The sequence below is a fragment of the Rhinatrema bivittatum genome, chromosome 6, assembly GCF_901001135.1.
Source record: "Rhinatrema bivittatum chromosome 6, aRhiBiv1.1, whole genome shotgun sequence".
Lineage (NCBI taxonomy): Eukaryota > Metazoa > Chordata > Amphibia > Gymnophiona > Rhinatrematidae > Rhinatrema > Rhinatrema bivittatum.
This window is the reverse complement of record NC_042620.1, coordinates 203,022,183-203,043,809: the sequence shown is the minus strand read 5'-3', so window position 1 is coordinate 203,043,809 and position 21,627 is coordinate 203,022,183. Positions and strand designations below refer to the sequence as shown.

Here is a 21,627-nt window from a genome sequence, read left to right as displayed (position 1 = left end):
ATAAGTGATCTGGAAAGAAATACGATGAGTGAGGTAATCAAATTTGCAGATGATACAAAATTGTTCAGAGTAGTTAAATCACAAGCAGATTGTGATAAATTGCAGGAAGACCTTGTGAGACTGGAAAATTGGGCATCGAAATGGCAGATGAAATTTAATGTGCATAACTGCAAGGTGATGCATATAGGGAAAAATAACCCATGCTATAGTTACACAATGTTAGGTTCCATATTAGGTGCTACCACCCAAGAAAGTGTTGCGGTCCCGGGCCGTGCCCCGGTCCCTCCACCTACCTCGGGGGCGGCCCGGGCCATTTCGAGCCTTCCCTGGGGTGTTTGCAGCAGGCCCCGGGCCTGCAGGCCTTCCAGCGCGTCTCTCCCTCCTCGGGAGAGACGCCAGCTCCGACGCGGCTGGCCCCGCCCCCTGACGCACGCGCGCGGGGAGGAGCCCCATTTAAAGGTGCCAGCGCGGGAAATACCTCAGCTGAGCCGGGAATGACATCAGACGCCCTCAGGGTACAAGTACCCTGCAACTAGCTCTCTTCTGTGTCTTGCAACAAGGTTCTTGGTCTTCGGCCTGCTGTAGCTGTGTTCCTGGTTCTTCTCTTCGTCCTGCTTCTGCCTTGCCCTCCTTGCTGGATTGCTTCTTTTGGACTTCGACCTCTGGATTGGCTTTGGACCGCTCGCTGGACTTCGACCTCTGGATTGGCTTTGGACCGCTCTCTGGACACCAACCCCTGGACTGGCTGCGGACCATTCTTTGGATTCCGACTCCTGGACCGACTTCTAGATAACCTACGACCTGCTGGAGGCGCCAGCCGTCCGGAACCCATGACCTGCGGGAGGTGCCTGCATCCGGACCATCTTCCACCGTCGGGGAGTCGCCTAAGTCCCAGCGGCTGTGTCCCTACGGGCCCCTCCTGGGGGGACTTCGGCTTCCAGGGTGAATCTCCACAAGTCCCAGCGGCTGGACTCCTAAGGACTCCTCCCGGGGGAGAACCAGTCTCCAGGGCGAAGAATCTTCGACTTCCGGGGTCCAATGCCTGCCTTCCTTCCAGTGGGTACAGAGATCTTGGTCGCATAGGACTCCTCCGTGGTCCAGCGTCTCAAAGCACTCCGCCCTTCCGAACCGCCTCCTGGTTGGGACACTTGCTGCTAGCACACAGCACACCATCTTCTGTCCCAACTGGCCCAAGAGTCCACGAGTATAACAGTTTGCAAGGCCATGGACCCGGCGGACCTAGCCGGCTTGAGAGCCATCCCGGGTATCGCCCAAAGGCTGCAACAACAGCAATCATGCCTTGACGCCCTGACGACAACGGTACAGAAGTTAGCTGACCGGATTGAAGGAGCCACGGCTGCCAGCTCCACGGTACCAGGAACAGGGGCTTCCGCCGCTGCTATAGCTCCCATCCAGATGCCGGTACCTTTACGGTATTCAGGAGATGCAAAACTATGTCGAGGGTTTTTGAACCAGTGCTACATTCGTTTTAACCTGCTTCCGCTTCAATTTCCGACAGACCAAGTCAAGACCAGCTTTATTATCTCTTTACTGGACGGGAAGCCCTTGGCTTGGGCCTCCAATCTTTTGGAGTGTCAAGATTCTCACCTGGACAACTTGGAGCAATTCGTCTCTGCCTTCAGAAGGATCTTTGATGAAGCCTCCCGCAAGTCCACTGCTGCCTCAGAGTTACTCCAGTTACGTCAGGGGAACCGTCCATTGGCAGAATACGCTGTAGAATTCCAAACTCTCGCCACTGAATTAAACTGGGGGAGCGACAGCCTGCACGGCATTTTTCTGGAGAGCCTCTCCCCTAAGCTCCAAGATGAATTGGCAGCCCGAGATCTCCCCGATGATCTGGATGCTCTGATTGATCTCGCAGGTCGTGTGGACCGTCGCATCCAGAGCCGGTTTCGAGACAAAAAACCGACTTTTAGGATGGGACTAGTTGGACCTACTCCTCCACGCAGTGGGAATTCCCAGTCGGGCTCCCAGAGACCCAGGACAGTGAGCCCATGAAGGTGGGTCGGGGACATCTCTCCCAGGAAGAAAGAAGGAGACGTCGGACACTAGGCCTATCCTGTACTGTGGTGGCAGAGGCCATTTCCTGGCGCAATGTAGTGAGCGTACGGGAAACTCTCGGACCTAGGGACAGCCGGGGAGCTAACCCTAGGTCATACCGCTTCTGAGTCCCCATGTCTTGTGTCGGTGACCTTAATCCTCCCGGAGGAGGAGTTCGACACACAAGCTCTGATCGACTTGGGAGCAGGGGGTAATTTCATTCTTCAGGAGCTGGTCCAACAACTCCGGATCAGGGTACAACCTCAAAGACCCCCCCTCCGTGTGTCCTCTATCCAGGGAAGAATACTTCCTGGAGTCATCACCACCCGCACCGAACCACTCATTCTTCGCACTGGCATCCTGCACCAGAAGGAAATCTCCTTCTTCATCTTAGAGAAGTCCATGCACCTGGTCATCTTGGGCCTACCCTGGCTTCGGAAGCACTCACCCGTGATTGCATGGGATTCTCTTCAACTAGCATCCTGGGGGTCTGCGTGCCTTAATTCCTGCCTAGCCAAGGTTACTCGGCCATCGATTCCTCTCTGGACCACTACGCTTGGTTTGCCACCTTATTATCAGGATTATCGTGATGTGTTCTCCAAGGAGAAGGCCGAGATCCTTCTGGAGCATCGCCCCTTTGACTGTGCAATTAATCTTCTCCCGGATGCCACACCGCCACGAGGACGGGTCTACCCATTATCCCTCCCGGAGACTCAAGCCATGTCGGCATATATCCAGGAGAACCTGGATCGGGGGTTCATACGCCATCTACCTCCCCAGCCGGGGCAGGTTTCTTCTTCGTGGCGAAAAAAGACGGGTCCCTCTGACCCTGCATAGACTACCGGGGCTTGAATAGTATTACCCGGCGGGACCGGTATCCCCTGCCCTTGATCCCAGAACTCTTGGACCGACTACAGGGGGCCAGGATATTTACCAAGCTAGACCTTCGCGGGGCTTATAATCTTGTTAGAATTCGCCCAGGAGATGAGTGGAAGACCGCGTTCAACACTAGAGACGGACATTATGAATACCGGGTTATGCCCTTCGGTCTCTGCAACGCCCCAGCAGTATTCCAAAACCTCACGAATGAGGTTCTACGGGAAATGTTACACACATCAGTAATTGTTTATCTTGATGACGTATTAATTTACTCCAAAGATCTACAGACACATCGCCAGGACGTTCGTCGAGTTTTACAGAAGTTACGTGACAATCGGCTTTACGCAAAGCTCGAGAAATGTTTATTTGAACAAGAATTGTTACCCTTTTCAGGGTATATTGTATCCTCTACAGGATTTCACATGGATCCTGAGAAGGTCGCTGCCATAAAGGATTGGCCCCAACCGGTGGGGGTGAAGGCGCTGCAGAGGTTTCTTGGGTTTGCCAACTTCTATCGGCAATTTATCCCACAGTACTCCCAGTTGGTGGCACCTTTGACGGCACTTACCAAGAAGGGATCAGATGCAAGGAATTGGACTACGGCCGCCCTACAGGCCTTCCAGAAACTTAAAGAGGCATTTCTCCAGGATCCTTGCCTGCGGCACCCCGATCCCCAACAACAATTCATCGTGGAAGTGGATGCCTCCGATGTGGCCGTCGGGGCTGTTTTAAGTCAAGTATCCCCTGGGGGGAAGCTCCTGCCCTGTTCCTACTTCTCTCGGAAGTTCTCTTCGACCGAGAAGAACTACGGAATAGGGGATAAAGAATTACTGGCCATTAAATTGGCATTCGAAGAGTGGTGCCAGTGGTTGGAGGGGGCTCAACAGCCGGTGATTGTCTATACAGACCACAAAAACCTGGAATACTTAGACAGAAAAGGCAAACATTGCACCAAGCCCTAGAACACTAATACACTATGTAGTGGGCAAACAGAACAAGTCGAACTGCTACAAATCCTTATTGAGAAACTATACACTAGCTAAAATACTGCACTTCTGTCACACATGTGCAACACAGACAGAGCCTTACCTAATACAGAATAAGGGACTGTAAAATAGAAACAAAATTAGGTAAACCTGAAATGGATAGCCTGAGAAACCAGCCTCAGCGAACACTGGAATACTGAAGAAACAGCAAAATACAAATATACAAGAAATGCACATTCCCAAAGATGGCATATTCCAATTGCTGAAAGTCAAAATATATATATTTTTTTACCTTTGTTGTCTGATCTTAATTTTCTAAATCGGTTGGTACCAGGCTTTTTGTTCCCCTTGTCTGTCTTTTCCTAATTCCTTTTTTGGGTTCTGTTTTATTCTTTGTTTCTTCTCTCCTCTTGTCTTCTTTCCTTCCTCCTTCATAAACACACAGATTCTCTCTCACATGCACTTTCTGAAACACATGCTTTCTCACACAGGCATGCTTTCTCTCACATACACACAGGTTCCCACTCTTAAATGCTCTCTCTCACATGCAGGCCCCACTCCCACATACTCTCTTTTAACCAGGCTCCCACTCTCACACGAAGGTTTTCTACTCCCACACACACATACAGGCTTTCTTACATACTCTCTCCCACATGCAGGCTTCCTCTCACATCAACTGTCTCTCTCACCCTACATGCTTTCTTTCATATATTAACATACAGGATCCACTCCCATGCTCTCATACATATACAGATAGAATGGGAGTGAAAAGCCTATCTTTCATACACACACACACCCCCCTAGGCTTCTCACTCCCATGCTCTCTCATACATATACAGACAGGCTTCTTACTCCCAAGCTCTGTCACACATGCACACAGATGCACACACACTCTATCAGGGCCTCTCCCTCTCTTCCGGGCCTCTTTGCTGCAAGGCCTCTTCTCTAGCTGCGCGTTTTGAGCTCCGTAATGGTACTGAGATGGTCAGGCCTCTCTTCTCGGGCTGTGCGGGATGAGCTCTGCAACAGTCGGACATCTTCTCAGGTGTTAGGCTGTGCGGGATGAGCTCCACGATGGCCCTTCAATGGCTGGGCCTCTCTTCTCGGGCATCACGGGATGAGCTCTGTGATGGCCCTTTCTTCTCAGGTGCCAGATAACTCTGAGTGGGTGAGCCTGAGTGCAAAGTAGTTGGCCCACGGCCCACCCAGGCTCACCTGTGACTATACCACTGCTCAGGTGATGGTGCTCTAGGGATGATATCTCCCTCCTAGCTGACTAACTCAAGGACAGGGATCTAGGGCCATGTAATGGAAACTTAGGGGTCTCTACACATGCAAATATGGGCACTCTACACATGCAAATATGGGCTCTCATGCAGTTGTTTTAAAATTGTTCTCCCTGTGTTTTAACAGCCTCCAGCATTGTCTCCTTAAAGGTTAAAGCAAATACCGATCCTTGCATAAATAATGTTCTTGTCTACATTCTATGACAAGGTGGCTCCTCACATTTTGGATCTTATTGCATTTCAGCTCATACAGATAACACTGACAAGTGTTCTAAAGCCTCTGCATTGCAGCAGGATGTACCGATGTAGCAATATAATGTGTTACCAGAGCATTTCTGCTGTTTTTCCTATGTTATGCCCCTGAATGCCGATCCTTCTTTTTTTCTTAATTTGATTCATGTAACAAGTCCTTCTATGCAGGTTTCATCTGTGTTTAGACCTACTTTGGGCATTTGCATACAGCTCTCCAAAAATAAAAGCCTTTCACTGTCGGAAAAGAAGAATTAAATATTGGAAAGTAAAATTGATGATCAAGAAAATAGAAGCCAGAGAAATAAGCTTTGCTTTATTGGCATACCAGAGAGTGTTAAAGATCAAGATTTACAATGATTATATGAAGAAATCATATCTAAAAAGCTGGGGATTCAGCCTGAACAACTGCTGGTGAAATTTGAATGCATTCATAGATTGGGAGTTTATAATGAAAATGTGAATAGACCCAGACCAGTGATAGCTTGTATCTTAAATTATTTGGATAAAATGCAACTTTTTCAATTATATAGATCTATCAAAAATTTGGAGTATGAAGGTAAGAGCATTCTGATTTTCTAAGACTTCTTAGTGCAAGTAGCAGCTAAAAGAAGATGGATAACACCATACTGCTCAGTGCTCACAGTTATTTCACAAAGACAAAAAGTTTTTGTTGCAGTACCCAGCAAGATTTAGAGACTTTCACCATGGCAATAGTTGAGAACTTCATTCAAAAGAAGAAGTGAAAGCGTTTGTGGAGGTACTAACTTAACAGGCGCTTAAACCATGAGTAAAAATGCATATTTATATGTGAAACCCCTGTAATGGATTGAACTCTGATAGTAGTTCTAGAGGCCGTATCTCAATTTACAGTTTTAAGTAGAACACTTCCAGAATATTACAAAAGGGGGAAAGATAAATTTCAAGGCCCTTACATTGCATTCACTTAAGTCCCAGTTCAAAGTTCTTGTATGCAGCAATGATGATAAGCAACACAGATAAGTGTTAAAGCCATTAAGCAAGGAAACACATTGGAGAATTTGGTGGTTTCCAACACTACTTTTACTGGTATGGTGTAAGATGATGAAAGAGTCTTTACAGTTGATTGAGTTACTTTTAGATGGTACAAGTGCATTAAAATAAATTTGTGACTTCCCACAGTCGTACTTAATTATAAGATGTTAAAGCCAATTGATATAGTCTTTAAAAAAAGGGTCAAGGGGTGATCCTGGAAACTACAGACCAGCGAGTCTGATGTCTGTGCCAGGCAAAATGGTAGAAAGCATCAAAGAACAAAATTGCTGAACATATAGATAAACATAGTTTAATGGGATAAGTCAATATGGATTTAGCCAAGGGAAGTCTTGCCTCACCAATCTGCTTCATTTTTGGAGGGAGTAAACAAACGTGGATAAAGGTGAGCCAGTTGATATAGTGTATATGGATTTCTAGAAAGCATTTGACAAAGTGCCTCATTTCTAGGGAAATTAAAAAGTCGTGGGATAAGGGGCAGTGTCCTATTGTGGATTGGAAACTGGTTAAAGAATAAAAAAACAGAGTAGGGCTAAATGGTATATTTTCCCAATGTAGAAAGTTGAATAGTGGAATGCCCCAGGGATCTGTTCTGGGCCCACTGCTTGTTAATATATTTATAAACAACCTGGAAATGGGAACAACATTTATATAGGGAAAACTAAAAGAAAGTTACGCACTAGGATTATTGAACATTGTAGCGACTTCAGATGAAACAAACTTGATGCTTTACTGGTACAGCATTGCATGCAGATGCCTCATACTTTTAAGGAGTTAAGGTTTTCCATCATGGATAAATTAGTGCCCAGATGCAGAGGAGGAAATATAGATTTGATTTTGTTGCAGGCAGAACAAAAATGGATTTATAAACTTAACACTGTACAGCCTTGTGGTTTAAATAAAGAGATTGAGTGGTCAATTTTTCTTTGATTTAGGTATTTTTGCCCATCAATTACTATCCTTGGTTCAGGAGAATCATTTGGTTGTTTTATATTAAATCACATTGATTGGTTACTAATTGCAGTTTTCAGCCTTCATGAGTTAGCTCTTTTAGCTTTGTAAGATTGGCCTACAGTGCTGATTTGCATGTTAGTGATTGTTTCTTGCGATATTTCTGTGATTAAGTGTCAGTCTTTAAGCAGAGAGCTGTTTTAATCCGCTACCATAGTCTTGAGTTGATAAGTCATTCCTCCATGTAAGTTAAAAATAATGTCAGCTAAATGTATGAAAATGTACATTTCTTTAGTATTCATATTACACAGTCAGTGATCTCCTCCCTCCTCTATGCTGTCTCACACTCCTTTATTCTCCTCAAAAGACCTGCATGGCACCAATCATTCTCCCCTTTTCCTTGTCAGTATCAGGATGATACCAGCAGCTCCTCTTCTCCAAATCTTCAGTGGATGTTCCTGGGCCCTTCTTTAAGTCCATGCAACTCCTTCTCTACCCACTTTCTTTCTCCTCGCCAGGTGGCTGTAAGTCATCCTTCTCCTTGGATCTTGATCTCAGGTTCCTCTTACATGTAGGGAACCTCTTTTATTTGATTGTAGAGCAGAAAATAAATGAACTTAATTGAATACACATTAACTAGGGACTCAAATATAAATAAATCAACTTAAAAATACATTGATTAGGAGGGTGGAAAGAATGTTGCAAATAAAATGCTCTATGGGCCGGATTTTAAATGCACTGCGCGCGCCGGCGCGCCTATTTTGCATAGGCCGCCGGCGCGCGTAGAGCCCTGGGCCGCGCGTAAGTCCCCGGGCTTTGTAAAAGAGGCGTGTCTGGGGCGTGTCCTAAAATGACGCGGCGTTTCGGGGGCATGATGCGGCATTGCGGGGGCGGGCCCGGGGGCATGAAGCCGGCCCAGGGGCATGGTCGAGGCCTCCGGACCAGCCCCCGGGTCGGGTGATGGCGCGCCAGCAGCCTGCTGGCGCGCGCAGATTTACATCTGCTTGTAGCAGGCATAAATCATGCAACAAAGGTAAGGGGGGTTTAAATAGGGCCGGGGGGGGGGGGGGGTAGGTAGGGGAAGGGAGGGGAAGGTGGGGGGAGGGTGAAGGAAAGTTCCCTCTGAGGCCGCTCCGAAATCGGAGCGGCCTCGGAGGGAACAGGCAGCGCGCGCTGGGCTCGGCGCGCGCAGGTTGCACAAATGTGCACCCCCTTGCGCGCGCCGACCCCGGATTTTATAAGATACGCGCGTATCTTATAAAATCCAGCGTACTTTTGTTCGCGCCTGGTGCGCGAACAAAAGTACGCGCGCGCGTATGTTTTTAAAATCTACCTCAATGAAAACAACTCAATATAAAAAAAAAAATCAAAAGGATAGCCAAAACATACTGCCTTTTCAAAATAAAATAAGGAATCCATACCCTAAGGTGGTGGTCTGGCTTTATATATCAGAGGAATACACCATGTATTGTCATCTACATGGTGGAGCTATACACCTATTCTATTGTTATGTTTCTTCCTACAGCAAAAAGTGGTTTACTCCTACATCTGTTCTTAGTAGGGATCCAAAGGATATCTACATATGTGAATTTTTGGGAGAATTTTTTTTTCTGTTCTTTAAGTTTAAAGTGATATATTTCAACTTCTTTAGACATTGACAATGTTATTTCAAGATATGAGAAGTCATGAACTTAACATTGCATATACAGGGTGGCTTCCACTCAACATTGAACTATGCAGGTGGAACAATTGTATATGTACAAGTTTGTTCAGAGTTAAAAGAAGATTCAAGATGGTGGCTTTCTAATGCTGACCTCATAGTGTGCAAAAGTAAGGAAAGGTGATTCTAACTTGGATTTCATAACTGGAGAATTATTTCATTCAGGAACCAAATATGATCAAAATCTGTGACTAAGATTGTATCATCTAATCTAAGATTTAATTTGGCACTACTCTTCTGAAAAAAGATTTATTAAGTTACCTCTGCACTACTGCCTTGTGCAGGACAACATGCAATTAGATATTGCATCGTAGCAAAGGTCTGCAAACTGAGCAATAACTGTTCTTGTTACAGGAATACAAGTTGTAGCTATTGACAGATGGCCTGCAATACCCTCTTGCTATAAGTTGGCATTGTGTCATCAAGCAAGTTTGAAAGTAATAAGTTCTTCATGTTTTTGGAATACAAAGAAATTTTACAACATTAATGAAGTCAGTGTCTGTAATGAATGCTGTCTGTGCAGAGTCAAATGAAGTTCCTTGCTACTGCTGTTTCCTCCAGGCTGCACATGTTTGGTGCAAAGAAGCAATTAAGGTTGGGTTTCATTTTGTTGTGGATGGCAGGTGTGAAATTGAGGTCATATGCATTTTATTACTCTCTCACAGATCTGCTGGATGTGTTTAGAAACTGATTATCAATGGAAGTAACAGACTACAAAATCTTCATTTGTGGGAAAGGCATAAATGATTCATGCATTGTCAGCAGAAGTACTGAACTCTTGTGACTTGGTTGCATTTATTTTATTGTACTGCATTTCATAATCAATATCTTAGACCACAGGATAAACAAATATGCCACCAAATGAAAAGAACTGGAATAGACGGAAGTATTCTAAAATGGTTCTCCTCCTTTCTAGCTGATAGGACATTCCAAGTCAAACTGGGCAACCATATATCTGACACATTCCATAGCGATACAGGTTTCCCGTCCAACAAGGTAATAATGTAGTTGGTTTAAATCCGATCCATGGGAAACTGAGCTGGCAGTAGGTTGAACCGGATGAAACATTGATTAAGAAATCCTCGGCATAACGTGGAGTCCCCAGAGTACTGTGTGAGCGCCGTTAGTTGTGTGGGCGTTGACAGTCCGACATCGGCCACAGCTACGGGGACTGGGGGGCTGAGTGTGGCGGCTCTGTCAATCCGATTTGTTAAGCTCTGCACGGTCGTCATCAGGGAGTCAATGCAAATTTGTTGTTGTTGCAACCGCTGTGCAATACCAGGAATGGCTTTCATGCCCGTGGCATCCGCCGGGTCCATGGCCTTGCAAACTGTTGTGGGAGTGAACCCTTGGGCCGGCTGAGACTGATGGTGTTGTACTGTGGGGACCCACAGTGTGCGTCACAGCCAGGATGCGGTGCTGAAGAGGTGTTCCGAAGAAGGCTTCACCACTGGAAGCCCGAGGTCCCCCCAGGAGGAGCCTGTAGGGACCCGGGCCTCTTGGACTTAGGTGTGACTCTATGCGACCAAGGACCAGAGAAGCAGCCGAAGGGGTAGTCGACAGGAACGGCTGAGCCCAGGAGGCCAGAAGAGACTTCACCCTTGGAAGCCTGCGGCCTTCCCAGGAGGAGCCCATGAGGGCCTGAGCCGCTGGAACTTAGGAGAATCCTCCAGACAAGCGAAGAACTGGATACCTGTAGACGAGGAGAGAACTGGAGCCGAAGTCAATGGACGAAGCAGGGTCAGAAGCCAGAAGTCGGAAGCCAAAACCAGGGGCGGAAGCTGAAGTCGGAGTCAATGGACGAAGCAGGGTCAGCAGCCAGAAGTCAGACGTCCGAAGCCAAAACCAGGGGCGGAAGCTGAAGTCAGAGTCAATGGACGAAGCAGGGTCAGAAGCCAGAAGTCAGAAGTCCGAAGCCAAGATAGACAGGAGTCCTGGAGCAGCAACTAGCAACTCAGAAAGAGCGAACCTCATTGCAAGGCTGGGAAGGAGCCAAGCTGCAGGATTTTAGGCCTGCAGCATCTGATGTCATTGGGAGGCAGTCTTAGTAGTTTCCCGCGCTGGCCCTTTTAAGTTCAGAGCCCCCGCGCACGCGCGCGCCTAGGGGGCTGGGCCAGATGCGAGGGATCGCCGGCGTCTCCCTTGAGGAGGGAGCGCCGCGGCTGAGGCCAGGACAGGCCTTGTTGGCATCTCGCGGGCTGGGCCAGCCTCGAAGAAAGTGGAGGACCCGGGGCATGGCCCGGGGCCGTAACAATACAGTTCTACATTCCATTCTCTAAATCAATTGAAAATACAGCATCAACTCTCTCAACATACATGAAGACAATAAAGCAAGAACTGTCACAAAAACTAACACTAAACACAAAAAAAACTGAAATCATATGGCTAAGGAGAAACTACAGAGACGCCATACTGGTTGTTGCACCCGGCAGAGTATTTCACACACCTCTCCTTTCTTTAGAAATCCTCCCAGAAGGAGTTGCCGTTAGATTTTTGAATATCATGCTTGTGAGTTGAATTGAATTCTTCTGCATTACATTCTCAAAATATTCAGGTCACAATGTTTACCATTTCACTTTTGGGCTTTTGTCCCTCCCAACGCAGCCCTTGTGGCGAAACACGGTCTGTGTCGGGGAACAGAAAGATTTGTCTGCAAGCAATTGTTAAATAAAGGAAGGATATGTTGATCTGATTAATTCTCAAGTTTTAATCATTGAAATATTTAAGATAAGGTTCCACGGACTTACATAGTGCTATACCATTCTCTATGGTTTACACCTAATCATATACCGCTCATCGTCTCCACTTCCTATTAGCTAAGGAGAAACTCCCTCATAGTTAATCCGACACCTATAAACCTGGGTATCTTTCACATTACCCCCTCTGAACAAGTATGGGACCTTGGAATATCACAATGAAAAACCACATAAACAAGTTAATAAAAACAGGATACTTCAAGCTGAGAATATTACATCGGCTGAAACCTCTTCTAACACTCCAGGACTTCCGCACTGTTCTACAAACACTAATATTCTAAAATACTGCTTACTGCTATTCCCTATTACTAGGCCTATCATCGGGACTTTTAAAACCACTACAGTTACTTCAAAATGCCTCAGCAAGACTTTTATTAGGAACAAGGAACAAGGAAATTTGACCACATCACCCCCCTCATTGATAGCTTTGTATTGGCTGCCAGTACAATCCAGAATCCATTATAAAATACTAACATTAATTTTTATCAGCAACAGAAACCCCTGCCTAATAGGCATGAATCTCCATCAATACACACCACAGCGAAAACTAAGATCGCAAAACAAAGGACTATTAACTGTGCCATTAATGCGAAGTACTCATCTAATGCAAATAAGAGACCGAATGTTTTCCATAGTAGGCCCCAGGTTGTGGCATTCTTTTCCAGAGACAATATGTCTGATAAAAGACAGAAAGAGCTTCAAACATGAACTGAAAACCTGGCTCTTAAAAAATGCATATGATCTTACATAAAATTTCAATATGCAGATAACTTCTAAATTATAAGCACTGCAAATATTAGAAGAATGAACGACATGCATGTTAGGAATTATTAGGAAGGGAATGGTTAATAAAACGGGAAATGTCATAATGCCTCTGTATCACTCCATGGTGAGACCGCACCTTGAATACTGTGTACAATTCTGGTCACCACATCTCAAAAAAGATATAGTTGCGATGGAGAAGGGCAATCAAAATGATAAAGGGGATGGAACAGCTCCCCTATGAGGAAAGGCTGAAGAGGTTAGGGCTGTTCAGCTTGGAGAAGAGACGGCTGAGGGGGGGATAAGATAGAGATGTTTAAAATCATGAGAGGTCTAGAACGGGTAGATGTGAATCGGTTATTTACTCTTTCGGATAATAGAAGGACTAGGGGGCACTCCACTGGCAGCAAACCCACAAAATCGGGAACATGCTGCCTCTATGAAAGGCTCCAAGAAGCTGTAATGCGGTAACGGCAGTGCAAAATGCTATACAAAGTTCTTCTTGTATTTTGAAAGGCCCGCTCCTTCAGCCTCCTAAATAGCAGACCTAAGTTTAATCAGATATATCCCATCAGGGATGCAGCCTGGCTGCACTGAAAATTTGAGTTATGTGGCTAAGGTTTGGCTTTGCCCCCAACACGCCCTGAAACATCTTTTTTTGTTATCCAGCTAAATACCGGTATTCAGCTAAGCCACTGCTGTTGAAAATCCTGTGTAGTCACGGCTATGTCCGATATATCTGGGTAAGTACTGTTTTTAGCTAAGTGGAAACTAAGGTTTTGCATATCAGCCTCATTAAGGATAGTGTAGGGTCTATGCTTTTATCTGTGGCACTTTTAACTAAGGCAGCATTTTTGAGCCATTGCTAAAACTGACGTTTTTAAAATAAAACTCTCCTTTTTCTCTTTCAGGCTACCATTTAATTGTGGTTGCTGCATGCAATGAGCCCATCTACGTGCAACTTATCGAGGAGTTCTGCCTCAGCAAGTTTAAGTTTGACATGGAAGGGATAGGGCAGAAGCTCTGGTGTGACTGGAAGGAGACAGTGGAGTAAGTTTACAGGCTGCTTTTATTTTTTCATTTTTTAAACTTCTCATTTGGTTGCAGAGTGAACAGGAAAAATAGCAAAACATCATTCTCTTTCTTTCTCTCTTTTGGTCTACTTCAATAAAGATTTTTTTTTTCCCATAGATACAGAATGGGAGAAAGTTCTTTTTGAGTAAGGCCCTGTATTTTTCTTAATTTTTATTATTTGTTGAAAAGTTTGCTTTATATTATTTGGAAACCTTGAAGAGTTTAAAGTATGTCCTCTCCAAAAATAACTTGCTGACCCAGCGTTTGACATTCTCAACAGCTAATTATGATAAAGAGGTAGTAAGTTGAAGAGGCAGATAAGAGAAGGTCACTGAGCTGCAATATATAATGAAACATAAATCTATACCTGTTATTTATTTTATTTACATGTACGTTACAGTATGTGCTCATGCTCAAAGACGTGAATGCTCCTGACTACTGAAGATATTATCAGATTAAAAATTAAGCAAAGAAAGAGATAAGGTAGCATAATGGGTGCACAAAATAACAGCAAAGAGTCAAGCACCCATGCTCATCAGTTTTAGTTAATTTATTATACAAAGTCATAAACTCCTAAGTTGCAATCACCACCGACAACTGAAAAGACCTTTGCTACATTCATTCCTCTGCAGTACATCCTCCCACAGTCCCTGTGCTCAGAATCCAGCCAGAAAAAGTTTTGTATTAATTGTACATGCTAAACTGTCACTCCTGTTTAAAATATTCTTGTGATAGGCTGTTTTTGCTCCATAGATAAGGGATGTAGTATAATTAGTGTGGATATTGTGGGGTTAGTAAGCACCCAACAGCTATGAGTGATAGCTATTTCACCTTTCTGGAAGCTCTGGACATCTTAATTGGACATAAGAAAGTAAATAAAAGTAAGAGAAGAAAAAGACCAGTATAGTTTCAGAAGAGATAGAATAAATAAGGCATGATCTAAGAAAGCACAAGGTGTGATCAAGAGTCTGGTAATTAAAAATTAAATTTAAAAAAGTATAGTCATGTATTTCAGATATAGAAATTCCATGGAGTAGTACATGATGGGGGTTGGGAACTGATGTACTATATAACCAATCCAAAGAGAGGTCTCAGGATGATCAAATCACATGATCTCAGGGAAGCAAAACAATGCAGCATGATACTGGCAAGATCTAAAAAAATGTTAGAATGCATTGAGGTATTATCAGTAGAAAAAGGAGGTGATGATACATCTATACAAGTCACTGGTGAAACCTCATCTGCAGCATTATTTCCAGTTCTAGAGCCCATGAGGTCCATATTCAAAACTAAACATTTAAATGGCTATCTTGGAGTTAGATGGATAACTTGTGACTTAGATGGATAACTTGCCATTTAGATGGATAACTTGTGACTTATCCATCTAAATGGCTTTGAATATTGACCTCCATATCTCCAAAATAATATAGAGTAGAGGTAGTCCAGGAAAGAGAAACTGAAATGGTGCAGAATCTATACTATATAGACCCTATGAAATCAGATATAAGACTTAAATATGTATACCCTAAAAGAGAGGAGGGACAGGGCGATATTAGCAAGAAGGTAGTGGGTTGAAAATCCGGCATTGCCCTAGAGGCTTTTTATCAGCTATTCCAGTCTGCAGCAAAGATGTTAGCATGAAGAAACCACTCTCTAGCTTGCTCTTTCCTCCTTCTGGCTACCTGGATGCTGTGGCTTCACATCCTCTGACATCAATACTGATGATGGGGTGAAATATGCAGGCCTTTTAGCAGCCATTCCAGCCTGCAGCATAGATATCAATATGGCAAGGCAACTTTCTCCAGTTTGCGGCCTCTTCCTCTTGCCTTCCTAGTTGCTGTGGCAGGATGAAAAGCCAGTGATGCCCTTGAGATGGGTTGCCATTCATGGGTTAACAGTAGGGTTGCCAACTAGCTGCAAATTTTCAGGACAGTTTTGCTTTACTTAAGGAATGCATGGGTAAATCAGAACTACAAGGCCCTGCCTGAAATGAGGTAAAACTAAGGCTGGATTGACCTGTCCTGAAAATCTGGAGCTAGTTGGAAACCCTACTTAATACTGAAGGGGAGAATCCAAGAGTTTGGAGATTAATGTTTTTGTGTTTTGGAGTGAGAAGTATTGTTTTTTTGTATCCTTCTTTGTTATAGTATGGGACAGGGATATACAATATATTGGGGTAGGCTTGTTCTTAAGCTTGTATTGTTGCTATATTTTATATTTTATGCTATTTTTTATGGAGATTTTATGCTGTTTTTAAAATTTTATTTTTAGTGTATGTGCTGCTGAAACTGCACATATATTAATAAAAATTGGAATAATACAGAAAAAATTAGTATAGCCCCTGTGCAAAGATGACATACAAATTTGTGAAGTGCTCTTTAAAATATGTTTAGCCAGAGTCATATTGAGAAAAGCAGGTTATAAATGTAAAAATGAAAATAATTTAAATGGTACTAATTAAGATAATTCCACCACTTTCTATACATATTCAAACTATCAATTCACAGATTCAAATAAGGAACTGTTTAGGACCTTCATATTTAAGGCTTATGGCATTGTTAGAGAGCTTCAACTGTGACTCTTTGATCACCTATGCCCAATATAGTGTAATCATCAGTCCTTTGCCAAAGTTCAAAAAAGCATTTTTTATACCTTTTTATGATTGCAAATAAATACTGTACTTATCTCGACATGATCTTAATCTTTAACTCCTGTGAACACCATCTGTTGCATGGAAATTCCTTCAACAAGGCATCCAAATCCTTGGCCCGTCTCTGACTTCGTTAGTCTGCTGCCTTGCCCGCCCTCGGCATGACATTGGATTCATGCTCTAGCCACTGCTCTAGGGACCCAACTGCCAGAACCCAAGGACTCAACCTGCGGGGAGGCGGCTGGTGTAGGTGAAGCTCCAGTCTGTTCCGCTACAGGGTGCATTCGCCAGCTGCCGGCATTGACCTCGTAGGTTTGTTTACAAGGCTGCATTAATTGCTGCGCAAAGGGCTCATATCCATTAGGGATGTGAATCGTTTTTTGACGATTTAAAATATCGTCCGATATATTTTAAATCGTCAAAAATCGTTAGGGCCACGATACAATACCAATTCCCCCGATTTATTGTCAAAAAATCGTAAATCGGGGGAAGGGGGAGGGCAGGAAAACCGGCACACTAAAACACCCTAAAACCCACCCCCGACCCTTTAAATTAAATCCCCCACCCTCCCGAACCCCCCCCCAAATGCCTTAAATTACCTGGGGGTCCAGCGGCGGTCCGGAACGGCCTCCTGCAATTGAATCGTGTTGTCTTCAGCCGGCACCATTCTGCGCCGCCATTTTGCAAAATGGCGGCGCAAAATGGCGGCGGCCATAGACCAACACGATTCGACTGCAGGAGGTCGTTCCGGAACCCCGCTGGACTTTTGGCAAGTCTTGTGGGGTCAGGAGGCCCCCCCAAGCTGGCCAAAAGTCCCTGGGGGTCCAGCGGGGGTCCGGGAGCGATTTCCTGCTGCGAATCATTTTCCGTACGGAAAATGGCGCCGGCCATACGCGTATGGCTGGCGCCATACGCGTATGGCGGAACCCCCGCTGAACCGGTCCGGAACCCCCGCTGAACCCCCGCTGAACCTGGGGGTTCAGCGGGGGTTCCGGACCCCGGCTGAACGACCTCCTGCAGTCGATCTCCTGCCGGCGCCATTTTCCGTACGGAAAACGATTCGCGGCAGGAGATCGCTCTCGGACCCCCGCTGGACCCCCAGGGACTTTTGGCCAGCTTGGGGGGGCCTCCTGACCCCCACAAGACTTGCCAAAAGTCCAGCAGGGGTCCGGAACGACCTCCTGCAGTCGAATCATGTTGGTCTATGGCCGCCGCCATTTTGCGCCACCATTTTGCAAAATGGCGGCGCAGAATGGCGCCGGCTGAAGACAACACGATTCAATTGCAGGAGACCGTTCCGGACCACCGCTGGACCCCCAGGTAATTTAAGGCATTTGGGGGGGGGGGTTCGGGAGGGTGGGGGACTTAATTTAAAGGGTCGGGGGTGGGTTTTAGGGTGTTTTAGTGTGCCGGTTTTCCTGCCCTCCCCCTTCCCCCGATTTAGCTACGGACCACCGCTGGACCCCCAGGTAATTTAAGGCATTTGGGGAGGGTGGGGGATTTAATTTAAAGGGTCGGGGTGGGTTTTAGGGGGTTTTAGTGTGCCGGTTCACGATTTTAACGATTTTCACGATACTCTAAACACCCAAACGGCGACGATACGATTCCCTCCCCCTCCCAGCCGAAATCGATCGTTAAGACGATCGAGGACACGATTCACATCTCTAATATCCATGCCACTCTTCACAAGGTGATTCCCAAAACAAAATCTCTTTACTTGGAAAATAATAGCAGCAGAAATATTTACAGCCTATTAACAATTTCTCCCACAGAGACCACTCCATCACTTAAGTAAAGGCAATTTATGTGGCAGTTGAATAAGGCAATGTATTGTACAATCAATTATTTTTTTTCCTGCTTCTTCCCATCTTGTCATGGAGAAAACATTTAAGGCAACAAAGAATGAAATTAGAAGCCTATCTTCTGATATCATAGTTCATGCATATAAGCCAGAAGCATGGCTAAGGCAAGTCCAATAGGTATACACAATAATTTTTTTAAAGTTTTTATCAATACAAATAAAAACACTGAATAATCACAAATAAAACATTAACATCTTTACTGCTATAGCATTCACAATTCTCCCAGACATCAATATTTTAAAAAATCCCTTAAAAGTTAAAAGGATAGCTTATCCTGCTAAGGATATTCAGTGGGATAAACATCCCGCTGAATATCCCTAAATAAAGTTATCCAGATAATCCTACCCAGGTAACTTTAAACTTAACCCGCTATCTTTGAATATCACTAATTAGGTTGCAAAGTTATCTACATAGAAACATAGAAACTTAGAAATGATGGCAGAAGAAGATCAATCGGTCCCATCCAGTCTGCCCAGCAAGCTTCACACTTCTTTTTTCTCATACTTATCTGTTTCTCTTGGCTCTTAGTAATCTTAGGTTCTATTTTCCTTTCACCCCCACTATTAATGTAGAGAGCAGTGATGGAGCTGCTTCCAAGTGAAATATTAAGTTTGATTAGTTGGGTAAGCGGCAGCATAGCTCTCTGCCGTTGAAGCAGAGATATGCGTGAAGTATTAGTTTTTCTTCTCCCCTGCCGTTGAAGCAGGGAGCTATGCTGGATATGCATTGAAAGTGAAGTATGCCTTGAAAGTCACATTAACTATCATCAAATATTGAAAAGCCTAATAATTGGTAATTGAATAAGCCTAATAATTGGTAATACCTATAGCCCATGAACCCATCCCTGTTTTTTTGTTTGTTTGTTTTTCTTTTTTTAATTGGGAGATGGCAGCCCTCCATCTTTCCGCTCCGTGAAGGTGGAACACCAACCACTGGCCACTGGCATCCTGCTCCATGAATGCCTCTGTGGCTACTGCCGCTCCGTGCAGTGTTTTGCTGCCTGCTCTTTATACGCGTCCTCTAGACCTGATGGATCCACAGTGTTAGGTAGGTTTATCCTGATAAGTTTCACTAAACCAGTCAGAATCCATTCTGGAGATAAGAAATGCTGAAACAGTGAGGAAGGCATTAGCTATTAAAGATGAAGTGATTGTGATCAGAAGATGAATGCCTATTCAGCACCTAGTAAGATTAAAGCTCTTCTGGTCTGTAGTTGTCAAATAAACATTTCTTCCAGGAATAGGCATTGCTGTGATGACATAAATCAGAATGAAGACGGGTGGTGCTTAGCCACATCTTATGCAGGAGAAGCAGTCTTTATCAGGGTGGATGGACCCCTTCCAGTACAACTGGAGAATTCAGCAAATGAGGGATTTTAAGGCCTATCTAGCACTAGATCTTGAGGAGCCCATTGAATGGGGTTCAAGCGTGCCTCATCTGTTTTTGGTGTTCACTATTGCAGATTAAAAAGAAGATTGCAGATTTAATTGCTGTGAAGTTGCAAGCAAGAAGAGTCAGAGTCAATGGCACACTCACAGGCCTCCTCTGTAACTGCAGTAAGCAGAACAAATGTCTTTGGCATAGACCCAATGGTCAAGTCTTTGTACTTGTAAAGCTGAATGGAAGGGTGTGAGTTGTAGTATCATTGCAGAGCAGTTTGAATAGTTCAATATTCTGGGCATCTAGGGTCAATGCAGTCATCTGCTTCTCAGCCTAGCAATGGAGTGCACGCTTTAGCAGGTGATGCGTGGATTCAGGCTTTCTTGTCTTCAACCTCTGAGGCTGTAGGTGGAGTAATGCTTGATGTCAGTTTGTGGTCTTGGCAATACAGCACAAATCTGTTGAAAAGTACTTTGTAATATAACAGTCATAAATTATGTTAATTAAAACAAAGCACATTCACTCAAGTTTATGTTCAAAGCTGGGGATGTCAGATGTTGGCATGGGTGTCTAGCAATCAATTAAAATGGGTTCAGATTAATTTTTCTAGCTGCTGTATCTTTCATATATCTGGCAGAACTTCTGACGGTACCTTTAAGGAATGTTAAGTAAGTTCAGGTTTAATAATTTAGTTCATCTCTCCAGTTTAGTCAGCGAAGTTTATATTTTTTTAATGGCCGTGGAACCTTGTGCTGAGGCTTGATTGACACAGCCTAGGAGGCAAATCTTCTAGGCCTACTTTGACAGATAATAAACATGTCCTAGGCTGGGACAAGGCTGGATCTTAACCAGTTTCATTCTCTGCAGGTTGAGCCCTTGGGTTTAGGGTTGCCAATTGGCTCCAGATTTTCAGGACAGATTGAGCCAGTCCTGGTTTTACTCCCCTGCATGCAGATACATATAGTATTGATTTTCTTAGGGAATGCAATAGGGAAATCAGAATAAGTCCCAGCATGCCATGGGGTAAAACCAGGACTGGCTCAACCTGTCCTGAAAATCTGGAGCCAGTTGGCAACTCTACTTGGGTTCCAGGGGCTGGCAGGACTTAGGCAAGAGTCCCACAGGGCAGTTGGGAAGAAAGAGTCCAGAGTTAGACTAAAGGCTGCAAGCAAGGCAAAGTTGACATCCGAAGCAAAGGTCAGTGGCAGGCGTCACACCCAAAAGATAATATTCCTGTAGCAACATTAAAATCAATTTTTCATATAATTTCAATTCCTATTGCAAAATGATTAATTTATCACTTCAGAAAGGAAATATGCGAAACTCATTAAAATGTGCAGTAGTCAAACTGGTACTTAAAAAACAAAATCTAGACCCCAATAATCTCAATAATTATAGACCCATCTCTAATCTCTCTTTCATTTCAAAAATATTTGAAAAAGTTGTCCAGATACTATTGACTGAACACCTGGAGAACAATAATATTCTTTATCCCTCACAATTTGGCTTCAGAAAACATCACAGTACAGAATCTCTATTACTTGCCTTTGGGGTTTTGATAGCGGCCATTCACACCTGTTAATTTTATTAGACTTATCTGCCGCTTTCGATACAGTTAACCATAATATTTTGCTTAATAGACTGTCCGAAATTGGCTTAACAGATAACACTTTACAATGATTTACATCTTATTTGAAAAATCAATTTTTTCAAGTTAAAATTAAATCAACCTTATCAGAAAAGTTTAGAATCAGGAGTACCTCAGGGCTCTTCACTATCGGCTACTTTATTTAATATACATATGCTCCCACTAGTGGGTATGGGAATAACACATTATATTTCAGCTGATGACATCCAACTCTTAATTCCTATAAAGACTCAATCAAAAGCACATTAAAAACAGCCTCAATGTATATTGATATTGTTAAACAACTTTTAATACATATAAAACTGGTATTTAACATTGAAAAAACTGAAAT

General features: G+C 44.1%; 1 protein-coding gene and 1 pseudogene across 2 annotated transcripts in view; both read left to right on the top strand.

Annotated features, from left to right (window-relative positions):
* Positions 1-21,627, top strand: part of RAMP1 (receptor activity modifying protein 1) — a 187,550-nt gene that overhangs the window by 53,168 nt on the left and 112,755 nt on the right. For both annotated transcript variants that reach the window (XM_029606420.1, XM_029606421.1), the window contains exon 2: positions 13,594-13,732. In XM_029606420.1, the coding sequence (XP_029462280.1) occupies positions 13,594-13,732 (139 nt within the window). The remainder of the gene's footprint in view (positions 1-13,593; positions 13,733-21,627) is intronic.
* Positions 16,031-16,147, top strand: LOC115094754 (annotated as a pseudogene).